General features: G+C 40.0%; 1 protein-coding gene across 1 annotated transcript in view; it reads left to right on the forward strand.

Moving 5' to 3' along the window:
- LOC118096798 (gastrokine-2-like) overlaps window positions 1-13,620 on the forward strand; it is a 31,493-nt gene that overhangs the window by 13,510 nt on the left and 4,363 nt on the right. The window contains exons 3-5 of the mRNA XM_035138985.3: window positions 4,656-4,793; window positions 5,679-5,795; window positions 7,232-7,348. Coding sequence (XP_034994876.1) covers window positions 4,656-4,793; window positions 5,679-5,795; window positions 7,232-7,348 — 372 coding nt within the window. The remainder of the gene's footprint in view (window positions 1-4,655; window positions 4,794-5,678; window positions 5,796-7,231; window positions 7,349-13,620) is intronic.

Raw genomic sequence — 13,620 nt, forward strand, 5'->3', positions numbered from 1 at the left:
GAGAGAAAAATATCGTGAAATTGTTGGAGTTCTAAGGAAAAATGATATCAGCTTCAGGTGGGAAATTTTAGAAGGGATCTCATTTTACTTTAAAGGAAAGAGGTTTACACCTAAAAGCTCCCTTGACATAGAAAAATTTAGAAGGAAATACAAGGACGTGTTAGGATGGGTAAGAAAGGAGGAAGAAGGGGCAATTGGAGGAGAGGAAGAGGATGCAGGGGAAAAGAGTGGAGAGGAAGTACCAGAGGACGAGGACATAGATAGAGAATTAGAAATAGAAGATAATAAGGATAAGGAAAATGAAGTGTAATAACCAAACGAAAAAGAAGAAAAATAAATATAATATTGATACTAATTGAATAAAAAATATGGCATTGAAAATACAGTCTTGGAACGTTAATGGTTTGAATAGTAAAAGTAAAAGGAATAAATTTGAATATGTATTAGGAAAACAAAAACTAGATATTATTTGTTTACAGGAAGTTCACATTTCAAAAAAACATAGAAGAATTCTTGTTAATAAGAAATTAGGCTTAGATTTTGCAACATTGGATGTGAAAAAAAAGAGAGGTGTTGTCTTATATATAAAGGAGAAATATGAACCCAGTTTGATTTACAAGGATGATGAGGGAAGAGTTATAGCTGTTCAAGTAACAGTGCTAGGAGAGAAAATTTTGATTATAGGAGTCTATGCTCCCAATCAAAGGAAAGCAGAATTTTACAAAAAAATGGAGAAAAACCTACAAGAGTATTTGGACCAAAAAATAATTCTGATGGGTGACTGTAACGGTGTGGTGTCCCCAGAATTGGACAGAACTGCCAGGGGTAAAGATATGTTTGAGGGGAAGTTACCCAAAAGTTTTTTTAGGATGGTAGAAAACATGGATCTGATTGACATCTGGAGGTACAAACACCCTAATGTAAAAGAATTTACTTATTACTCCAATCCAAATCAGAGTGCAGGGAGAATAGACCACATATGGGTGTCAAAAGAATTGATATCAAAAATATATAAAGTAGAAATTCAGCCAAGAACCCTCTCCGACCATAATCCTATATATCTAGAACTAAAAAGAGAAGAGATATCATATAGATGGAGAATGAACGAAAGTTTATTTAATGATCAAACTGTGGTGGAGAAGGCGAGAGAAATGATAAGACAATACCTTGAGTTAAATTTAGACAAAGGAACAGATTTGAACATTGTTTGGGATGCGGGTAAAGCTGTCGCAAGGGGTTTCCTAATTCAGCAAAGCAGTATTAAGAAAAGGGAAAGAGAAAAGAAAAAATTAGAAATACTGCAACAGTTGAAAGAAAATGAAAAAATGCTAGCTGGTAAGCCGGGAGACTCTCAGATAAAACAAAACATTGTAACACTGCAAACACAATACTCAGTGCTTGTAGGTCAAGAGCTTGAGTGGAAACTGAAATGGATAAAGCAAAGAAACTTCGAATATGCTAATAAGAGTGGTAAACTTCTAGCCTGGCAACTTAAAAAACAACAGAAATACAATACTGTGAATAAAATAATGAAATGTGGTAAGATCACTGAAAACCCCAAAGAAATTAGAAAAGAATTTCAGAAGTTTTACAAAGATTTATATCAAAAGGGTAAAGAGGCGGAGAAGGATATAGAAAAGTATCTAAAATCTCATATGTTGGGGAAAATATCTGAAGGTCAAAGGCAATATCTAAATGAACCTATTGAAATGAAAGAACTACTTGAAGCAATTGTAAGGCTAAAGGTGGGAAAGGCCCCAGGGCCTGACGGCCTTTCAGCGAAATTTTATAAAGAATTGTCAGAACAATTAACCCCGACTTTGTTGAAATTAATGAACGATATTCTTAGAAGGGGGGAGATCCCGAACTCTTGGAAAAGTGCCTTCATTACATTGATCCCAAAAGGAGATACTGATTTGATGAATGTTAAAAACTATCGCCCTATTTCGCTGCTTAACACGGACTATAAGATTTACGCAGACATTTTGGCAAACAGGTGGGAAAAGGTATTGAATGAAACTATACATAAAGATCAATCAGGATTTCTGCCTGGGCGCCAAATGAGAAATAATGTAAGAACCGTGATTGATGTAATTGAATATTTAGATAGAAGAATTGATATACAAGCTGCCTTAATTTTTGTCGACGCTGAGAAGGCGTTCGACAATATCTCATGGAAATTTATGGAAAAAATTCTGGAGGCAATGGGTGTGGGAGAAATTTTTTTGAAAGGGGTCAGAGCTATCTACAAAGAACAAAAAGCTAAATTGATAGTAAATGGAGTGTTAAGCGAGGAATTGAGCATTGGTAAGGGCACTCGACAAGGTTGCCCCTTGTCACCTTTGTTATTCATTTCAGTATTGGAAGTGTTATTGAAAAATATAAGGGAAAACAAGAGTATACAAGGAATAAAAGTAGGGCGGAAGGAATTTAAACAAAAGGCTTTTGCCGACGACCTTGTTCTGATGTTGGCGGACCCACAAGATAGTATGAAAGAGGTTCTGAAAGAGTTAAACGAATTTGGCAATCTCGCGGGCTTCAAACTGAACACTACAAAAACGAAAATGTTGGTTAAAAATCTAAGCAAAAAAGAGGTGGAGAGATTACAGAATAATTATGGTATTATGGCAGCAAAAAAGGTTAAGCTGGCAAAAATCTATAAAATAAAGGACAAAAGGTGTTGGAAGTGCAAGCAGGAAATGGGTAATTTTTACCACATGTGGTGGCAATGTAAAAAAGTGAGACCGTACTGGGAAATAATATATAATGAGATCAAAAAAATGTTACAGTACACATTCCCCCTAAAAAGCCAGAACTGTTTCTATTATGTTTAATAGGGAATGAAATTAAAAAAGAGGATGTAAAAATATTTATGTATGCCACCACTGCTGCTAGAATCCTACTTGCACAAAGATGGAAAACAACAGAAATACCATCAGTAGAAGAGTGGAGAGGAAAGATGACGGAATATATAGAATTAGCCAGGTTGACCGGAAGGTTAAGAGAGCAAAAAGATCAAAAGACCTACAAGGAGTGGAGTAAATTCTGGGAATATCTTAGAAGGCATTGTAATATGGTAAAATCACTTACAGGATTGACATAATATCTACAGCTGTTAAAATATGGTCTGATTAGAAGACTGGATTATGTATGATGATATAATGTGTAAAGAAGGTAAAAAAGCGGATAATCAAGATTCTGACCAAATAAAACCAAAACGATGTAAAGGGGAAGTCAAGTTCGGCAGAACGGTTTTAAGAGAAGGTGCAATTAGTTGGTGTATTCACGAGATTGGTTTATAATTTTGTGTTTGTATTGTGTTGATTTATACTGATGTAAGGAAAAAAATAATAAAAATCAATTTAAAAAAAAATGAAAAGAAAGCGAGTGTCATGCAAAAGTGTAAGGCTGTGCCACACACTGGGTGAAGTGCCTTCCTATGTCGGCTGATCATTGGCCACAGCAGCGGCTAAGCTACTGATCATCCTTTGAAATTCCTCGCAGTGTCCAAGGGAGAATCACTCTGACAGATTATAGGAAATTTAAACATTGGCCTGCAGACCAGCCACTCATTCCATAGGGTGAGGTGCAGGGCCAGCGTTGGTGCCGATGAACCCTGCCAGTCTAGTTTTGGATGAGAAGGAGGTCATGTAGTCAACTGACTTTTGTTGATGGTATTTGAGATTCAGAGGTATACGTCCTCTCAATGTGGGGTTTCCATCGGGATATCATCATATTACCATTTCATAAAGTGTTTTGGGGTGCTCAAAGTGTCTCACATACATTGGGTTGTATCCAGTGCTGATCCCACTCCAAGTAGATCCCTTGAAACTAATGAACATGACTAACTTAGGTTCATTAATTTCAATGGATCCAATCTGAGAAGAATTTAGCAGGATACAACCTATTATCTCTGCAATCCTTAGACCAAGGGTGGGGAACCTGTGACTCTCCAGATGTTGTTGGATTCCAGCTCCCATCAGCCCCAGTCATCATAGACAAGGGTCAAGGTGGGTGGGAAATGTAGTCCAACAATATGTGGAGGGACACAGGTTCCCTATTCCCTGGTCTATTGGGTTATTTGGGACTTTGTTTAGTTTAGGATTTAAGTGCACAAATTGCCAGATACCAGCCCAAAGTTCTAAATACCAGGTCCTCCAACTAAAAGATCTCTAGCAGCATAAGTGGAGAAAATCTTTGCCCTTGCACACAGGGACACGGTGGAAGGAATAGTATGATTCCTCCCTCCACAAGTTATTTGAAGGTGGAAATAGTAACACCAGAATTAAGTCTCTCTTTAATAAATGCTTACATCATTGTTAAGGAATTTAATTGGACCTCAGTAATGTACACAGAGACAGGAGGAATTATGGGAACAGACAACTTCCCTTCTCTATGATTGCTAATTCGGCATTTATTTAGTGATTAAAAATTTAATCCATCACTGCTACACACATATTAATCATCTGGAAAGTGCTGGTGTGTTTATTAAATGCATGAGGTGGGGAGCAGGATCACACCCTCTCGCCATGTCTCCTTTATTTTGATATGACTCTGTAGCACCAGCTAAAATGCTTCAGATTTGTGCTTTGAGATCAACCATGCAAAGTACCACAGAAAATGCATTTCCCTGTTGAAACTTGTCTCCTTTGTAGATAATTAAAACCATTAGTAGTACAGGAGATGGCGAAGTGGTTGAGCAAACTGTGATGGTGAACAAACAGGAAAGTGTTGCTGCCTTTCATATCCAGAGCAATGCAACCTCAGCAACTGTTGTCTACGACTATAAACACGTAAGTGTCAAATATATTCTAGGTGGTGGACATCAAAACGTTCTAAGACATTTTACCATCTCAGGTGGTTGAACTGAATAGTCTTGGAGTTCTGTCCCTACAGGATCTTCTGTCACATTACACTGGAACCCATGGTGCCTTTCTTAATTCACAGCCCAGTACACATGGGGCACTAAAGCTTGGTTTAGCAGTATGTAGATGAGCTTCTATGCGTCCAAACAAAGCTTTGAGCTCACGTGCTGCCTCCTCCATTTTCCTCCTCCCAGGAGGAGGACTTCTGCTGAGTTTAGTTTTGCTTTCAAAGAATTGTGGCTTGGTGTTACCGGTAATTTAGGGTTGCCATATTTCTAGAAGTAAAATTCAGGACACAAAAGTTATTTTTTATGGAAAGTTAATTACCCAGGTGGCGCTGTGGGTTAAACCACTGAGCCTAGGGCTTGCTGATCAGAAGGTTGGCGGTTCAAATCCCTGTGACGGGGTGAGCTCCTGCCAACCTAGCAGTTCGAAAGCACATCAAAATGCAAGTAGATAAATGGGAACCGCTACAGCGGGAAGGTAAACGGTGTTTCCGTGTGCTGCTCTGGTTCGCCAGAAGTGGCTTTGTCATGCTGGCCACATGACCTGGAAGCTGTACGCTGGCTCCCTCAGCCAATAATATGAGATGAGTGCCACAACCCCAGAGTCAGTCACGACTGGACCTAATGGTCAGGGGTCCCTTTACCTTTAATTACAAACTGGAGGTTGTGATTTCCTAATCATCTCTAGCAAGGAACTTGCCTCCCACCCACCCACCCTGTGTTTAAAGCACAGCCCCAGCTGCACACTTGGAGGAGGGCATTCCTTAATTTATCCCAAAATCTTCTCTGCTTCCTGCTTTGTTCCTAGCGTCTGATCGGCTTCCGAATTCAGGACAGAAAACAGTGCTCAGTGGTGGCAATGGATTCAGTTGATGTGCCCAGCCTACATGAAATCACCCAAGGAATAGAGCACTTCGATGAACAAGTAAGAAGCTATGGGGCATGGAGAATCTCTCCCCAACACTTATTAAGTAATATTGTAATGCAGTTGAAAGAATGTGGTAGCAGAGAGCACAATCTTTCCATTTTTTCCTTATATTTCATGTAGATTGTGATGTGTACCATAAACCTTAACTGACTGCTTCAGTAGAGCAGCTAGGATTAGACCAGGCATAGGCAAACTCGGCCCTCCAGATGTTTTGGGACTACAACTCCCATCATCCCTAGCTACCAGGACCAGTAGTCAGGGATGATGGGAGTTGTAGTCCTAAAACATCTGGAGGGATGTGTTTGCCTATGCCTGGATTAGACCTTGAGCCAGAAGCCCATACCCTCCAAAATTTCTGCAGTGAAAATCAGGATATCCTATTCCATAATAATTATTATTTTATCATTTATACCCCACCCATCTGCTACTCTGGCACTCTGGGCAGGTTCCAACATATATACAGTAAAGCTATAATGAAACACTAAACATTTTTTTAAAACTTCTCTATACAGGGCTGCCTTTAGATGTCTCCTAAGTGTTGTATAGTAGTTACTTATCTCCTTGGCTCAGGGATCGCATAACTTCATACCCTTCAACATTTCTCCAATGAAAATATGGATGTCCTAAGGACAAAGCAGGACATTCTGGGATCAGAACTGGGATGGCTTCTGTAACTCCAGGACTGGCCCTGAAAAATAGGGACATTTGGAGGGTCTGGAAGCCCAGAGAGTGGAAGATAATGGGGGCAGCAGCAAACAGGCCTCCCATCATCAGCTCTCTTCCTGGCACTGTTCGCTACAGCATCCTTCCTTTCTTCCTATTTTAAAAAGCACTGTATTGTCAGGAGATGGCCTGGTAGGCATGGACATAATTGCAGATCCTCATTTGTGTGTGTGTGTGTGTGTGTGTGTGTGTGTGTGTGTATACACACACACACACACACACACACACACACACACACATATATTTACAACAATGAAACGTTGCTAAATGTACCTTTAAGCATCAGGCCAGGAGAAGCGAACCCCATTTTATTCCCGTGCTAGTGCTGGTGCTATAATTTAAGGGAGTTGAAATTATGAAACTGCAGGTGCTTAAAGTATTGTATTTTTTTATTTATTTTTTTAAAAAAACCTCAGATTTGTTTGCGGGGTTTTTTGCACTAATGTTTTAGGAATGTAGAAGAAGTTGTAAAGCTGGAATAGCAAGCGTTGGTTGGCGGGAGGAGAAGAGAAATGTTAATTGTATGCTTCACAAAATAAATTACTGTCTAAACCGCAGGTGGGGGGATAAGACCACTAAATCCAAGGTCTAAAATTAGCTGCACCACTGTGAGCCTTCCTCAAAACCAAGGAACCAAAGCATTGACACCTTGACATCTAAGTGGAAATCTGCATTACCCATATACTAAATTTCACCTTGCTTCCTACAAGGGCTCAGGAGAGGACCATGTGTCCTACAGCTTCAAGCAAGGAGAACTGGCAGATCGCACAATTCTAGGAACCACAGTGAATATCCTCTGCAGTGATGTCCCTGTATACTGGGCTGAGGTAAAATACTGCCATTTTTTTGGATTATACATTCACTGAAAAGATCAAGTTATAATGATTAACGGCATAGTGCCATCCCCCCAGTAAGTAAGAAAAGAAAAAGTCAGAGGAACCCAAGTGACAATGAAATAATATCAAAAGTAAGGATTATTTCAGTGTGAACTATATGTAAGCACTAGTGGTTTTCAGCCCGTTCAATAACGGGCGCTAGAATCCTGGGGTTCGGAGAAGCGCTTGCGCAGCGCTTCTCCGAACCCTGGGACCTGTCCTTGCTGTCGGCGGCAGGGGGACAGGAACGGAGGAGGAGAAAGCGCTGCTTTTTCCTTCTCCGTTCCTCTCCCGCAGCCGCCGACAGGAAGCAGATATCCCAGGGTTCGGAGAAGCGCTTGCGCAGCGCTTCTCCGAACCCTGGGACCCGTCCTTGCTGTCGGCGGCAGGGGGACAGGAACGGAGGAGGAGAAAGCGCTGCTTTTTCCTTCTCCGTTCCTCTCCCGCAGCCGCCGACAGGAAGCAGATATCCCAGGGTTCGGAGAAGCGCTTGCGCAGCGCTTCTCCGAACCCTGGGACCTGTCCTTGCTGTCGGCGGCAGGGGGACAGGAACGGAGGAGGAGAAAGCGGCGCTTTCTCCTCCTTCCTTCCTCTCCCCCAGCCGCCGACAGGAAGGACGCGCGCACTCTCCTCCCCCCGCCTCCTCCAACCGCCGCTCCTCACGGCCAGGGAGGGTTGTGAGGAGGCCTTCGCCGGCCTCCACCCCGGCGGGAGCGGCGGTTGGAGGAGGCAGAGTGGGGGGAGAGTGCGCGCGCGCAGTCTCTGCTGTCCAATCCCTGTATCCCTGGGGCACATGCGCAGTGACCCAGGGACACACGGGACATCTGGACGCAGGGACATGTAGGCATATGTGTAAAAAAAATTTATCATTAATTTGTTAATTTATTTTTAATCATATATGAACAGGTAAGAAGAGATGGGGCGTAGGGGAAAATAAATTAGGCTAAAATAAAGAATTAAATAAAGAATCTGCCCTTTTGTGACACCCAAAACTTCATTCTAACTGATGGTAGGACTAGCTCTCCCCCCGACTCCATAGGAGAGGCCTATTGGCATCTGGTCCTGCTTTTGGGTTTCCAAGAAGCATCTAGTTGGCTACTGTAAAAAACAACAACAGTGTTGTAAAAATTTTGCAGAGCTACACGGCCCTAGAATTAAGTGGATCCTTGACCCAGGAAGAGTCCAGGTATCCTGGCAAGCAGACAAAGTTTAAGCGTCTCCTGCCCACCAAATAACAGAGACCAAACCAGGACGTGCGAAGCAAGGCACTTTTATTTTTGCTGTTGCAACAGGGTCCTTCCTCTCACACAGGAGAACAAGGAAGGAACCCCAAACAAAGACGTCTTGCCCTTAAAAAGAGATTTGAAATTGGTTTCAGCCCACCCCCCAGAAGCATCATCCATATGTCACAGAAGGGGTGTAGCCCAAGACCCCTCTCCCTAGATTCATCATAGGTACATCATGAAAGGGGAGGTCTGGTGGCAGTAATCTGAGCAGTCTGGACCCTGCCCCCTGCCCCCCAAAACCTAATCAACAAAATTGAGAGATATTTACATTTCCCTGTTTCCCAGCCAAGTTAATCACACCCTTTTGTCTGGCACTCAGGTATCAGGATGCCAGGGATTATCACTTTAATTCCTGAGACAATGAGAAGGTTCCCCCCACCCCACTTCTTCCTTGCAGAGGAACACCTGGTCAGAGAGAGAGAGTCAAAATGGTGTCAGTCAGGCCTGTTTTCCTGTGCTGCTTCAGACATGTTTCTGTACATTCATGTACATGTTTTATGAACCATTATTATATATATATAGATATGACCTCAAAATTCTTATAACAATTCCCCATTTGGGGCTATAATTTTTCTTAAAAATTGTTGCCCCACAAAAGAATAACCAGATGTGTTGTTTTAGTACTTTGGGAGAAGCATTTCTCAAAAATGGTCTACGTATTTCATTTAACAGGATGGTCCACCAATATTGACTGGAAAGTGCAGTTTGTTTGTTTACCCTTTTGTGTGTTCTTCAGGTGTCAAAAGCTAGCTCTCCTCTGGTTGCACACCTCCATCGTGGCACAACAGCAACAATCCCTGGTGAATCCCCTTAGGGCTTTCATATTGACCATGTCGCCTGGCACCCCCCATAGCTGCCACAGGTTTGGACATGTCATGAGAGAGATGCCTTTGCCTTGGGCTTCCTATGGGCCTTTATTATAGGCTCTGGCCTTGCACTGTAGGGAGTTGCCCAGTTGCTCTTAAAGGAAGAAAGCTACTTGCACCTTGGATACACTTGCCCAATTAGAACTGACCCAATTAGAATTTATACAGCCCCATAAAACATGTCCAAATTAGTCAAATTTAACTCTAAAAGGGATCATTCCTGTTAAATCAAGACATAAATACCTTCATTTATCTGGTGTTTCATGGATCTTGGGGCTTATTCTTGGTAAAATGATTTAAAACAATCTAAAATTGTGTAAGAAGGCTGGCACACTGCAGAGTGCCAGGTGGGACAAGAAAACGTGGTCATAAGTTGATCTAATCTAAATACTGGACTATGCAATATCCTGATCCTTTAAAAGGCATACAATAATACAAAAAAAATCATTGGGACACTATACATTAAACATAAAAAAACAATTAAACACAAAATTGGTTCACCCCCCCCCCTCCTTGTGGAAATAACATACTGTCAGACATAGTTCAATGTTTCTGTCGAATATCACACAACATAAAACATAATCATATATCAGTTGTATGTCTTGAGGCCATCATGATCTTGAGACAATTCCGGCTGCTTTTAAATCCTAGGGCACAGAGTCTTGAGGTCAAGGAGAGAGAATGTCCTTGCAATTCACTTTCCCCCTTTGTCCCAAAGTCATTTGACACATTTCAGTATTCCTATATAACACATAATGCACAAAACCTTCAAATTATTAATTATACGCCATTTGTATATCTTGAGGATTCAGGTGAACTTGAGATAATTCTTGCTGCTTTTGCATGTATCTCCAACAAGGGGGTTTTCTTGTCTGCCTTCGAGTCACTGGGAGGAAGTTAACAGTACTTCTATAACAGCACTTCTAAACCTTGCTGAAACGTTATAGCTTTCTAGGTCCTCCTTCTTAGGTTGTGATCAAAGAGATAAAATGTCAATTTGATTTCCTGTAAAACATCCTTTTGAAAATAGGCCTGCAGGGGGTTGGGGCCTGAAGATATAATTAGTTAAAAAATAATAATGATAAATAGTCAAGAAAGGGGAGAATATTCTAGAAATTTCTTCTTGGGGAGCTGCAAATAATATAAGATCATAGTTATTTAATTACTGCTGTTATTGTCTACTCAGTCAGTTTAATTTACTTCACCTAGTTTGGCTGTGGAGGAAACAAAGGACAAAAAATTTGTTAATTAGGACACAATCGATAAGTTATTAACATTTTCCTTATGTGGTTCTGAATTCTCTTTGAGGTTCATGTATCTTGTTTGAAAGGGATTATTATTATTATTATTTACAGGAAAGAATGAGTTAGATGCTACATTTGTATGTACAGAAAGAAAAAGTAGAAATACCAAAAAAAAAGATACAAAAATAAAACAAAATAAAATTTAGATTACCACTCACACAACAATTTTTCAAATGAAATTGGACTTGACACAAAGATATCAGATTTTTTTAAAAAAAGAATTATCATTAAATAATACAAAGACATTATAAATTGGAGAGGAACCTTAAAGATCTGAAGGTGAAATATCCAATTAAGATGGAAAAATGGTAAAATAACGGAAAAAGCTTTGAAATTCATCATAATAAGAAATACTCAGGCAAGACTACCTGACAAAATACAGTCACAAAACAATACCTGGTTATTGTTAGAATAATTTCATAGACATAATGGAAAAACTGATTTAATAAATGGAAGCAGATTATTTATAAGCTAAAGAGAAGCGCCAAAGAGAAATGAAATTACTGTTTGTATCTCCTCACTCCTCACTTTTTCTTTCTTTTTTTTTTTTTGTGCTGTGGAAGAAAAAAATTGGCAAAACACTCAATCATTGCTACATTAGAAAAGGGAGGGTTATATTAACATAGGGTAATGCTTCGGGGTGAAATGCAAATGAGAGATAAGTATCCATCCTGAGTACCTGCTAGGAAAGAAATGGAGCCTTTTGTTTGCATAGTCTGTCAACTGGTAGACAGCAATTTTCTATGAATTTCCAAGTGTGGAGGGGGCTTGTTTAGGTGGCGTCCCCCCCCCCCATTGGGAGATAATTTTGCATTAAGGTTCTGAAAGAATTTCTCTGCACACTGAATCTCAGTATCCTGCTGGAAAGGGAAAATTATTTCATGTGAAAATCAGTCAGGAAATGTTCCTAAAATGTACAGAGTTTTGCATGTTGAACTGGAATTGGCAGCTTCTAAACAGTTGATGGTTCTCAATGGTTCTTTATCTATTTATTTATTTTTACATAAAGAAATTTAAATTTAAGTTTCATGTGCAAAGCATAACCTTGAACCTCTTAATTAATACTTGAACTGTTGGCTGGAGTTTTGCAGTTAAAAAAAATAGCTGACAATATGGTGGAAAAAATAACACCAGACATTCATTTCCAATGCATGATATACCATCTCTACCTCTTTCTGAATGGCACCTCAAACTCTTCATGCCAAACTTTAAAAATCTATCTTTCCATCCTTCTCCACCAAAGAGTAATGCTTGACTGAATTCAGGCCATTTCACTATACCACCAGGGTTTAAACTCACTTTTCAGTGCTTACAAACACATTTTCTCTCCCTCCTTTTTCTAAGTTTGGAAAGGGTTGGAAGGGATCTTGAGTAATCTAGTCCCCCCCTTCTGAAATATGGGGATCTCAACACTATCACTGCCCTTAGGATACACATACATTTGAGTACAGACGCCTGACTGGGAAGGAAACACAGGCTATGCCCTATCACGGAAGCACATGTGTGTACTAAGGGAAAAATAAGGAAGGGGAAGATTAAAAGTACCAACGTTATATAGAAGCCTTTAGCAAACCTTAAGATTGGATAAACAGTTTAAGAGGGAATTTACTTCCTTACTAAAACCATTCTGTCCATTTGAATCAAGGTTAAAGTGACTCAGATAGACATTTGCTGGCTATGGAGCATTTCCCTAGAAGGAACACCATATTTCATAGTCACATGGTGAAATATTACATACAGAGCACATGGCTCCCTTGTGACACAGACCTTAAATATTGTGAGTTCACAAACAAACATTTTCAAGGTTACAATCTCCCTTTTCCCTTCCCGCTCCCCCTTTCTGTACAGAAAGGGGTAGGTATGCACATACACCCCTCTTTTACTCTCTAGAGAAAGATTGGGAAATGTTCAAGACTTTCATATGTGCTTAGACTTTAAACCTTAATAGAGAAAGTGATAAAAACTTATATAATCACTCCATAAAAACAACAATGACACTCTTGTTCCAACTCTGAAAACCAATAATCTTTCCTTGCCAGAAAGCAGAGCTGGGCTGAATTTCAACCCATCACCACATCAGACACATTGCCTTTCACATAGCTCTAAAATGGGGGTTAGAAGGGACCCTGAGGTCATTTAGTCTAACCCTCTAAGATACAGGATTCACAAGATTTGAATGAAAATACCAACTTTATACAGAACCCTTTAGCAGATGAGTTTTTTCCTTAAGAGACTGATATTAGGAGCCCAACAATAACCCTTCTGTCCAACACAATTGAAGTTAAAACTAGACTCAGATAGACAATTCCTGGCTATGGAAGCTCTACCTTTGACAAACAAATCACCTTTATTGGAATAGCTGTTCAATTTTCCTTTAGTCAATATTCATCTAGTCACTTGGAGAAAGACTCCCCTTTGGAGCCTCTCTCAATAACAAACATTTGCACACCTCATTCTCATATTTATAATGTTTAAGATTGATCGGTTCAACATTGTTTCTATACTAGAAATTTAAACAAGTTGGCAGTTTTAACTATGCACACTTAAGAAGGCAGTCTATGGATGTTGTAGCCAATTTAAACACACCCCATAACATTCTAAACCTTGAGTACATCTCTTATCCACTTATAGCTGGAGTTTATGAACATTTTCAAGTTTAAAATATTTTCAAAGCATTGAGCAAGCATTTTTAAACTTACAGCTCGTTATTTTCCTTCATCCTGCCCCCTCTTTTTACTTTTGGAGAGGAAACAATGGCCTTCTACAGC

This window comes from Zootoca vivipara, chromosome 14 (assembly GCF_965207765.1).
Source record: "Zootoca vivipara chromosome 14, rZooViv2.hap1.1, whole genome shotgun sequence".
In the NCBI taxonomy this organism is placed as follows: domain Eukaryota; kingdom Metazoa; phylum Chordata; class Lepidosauria; order Squamata; family Lacertidae; genus Zootoca; species Zootoca vivipara.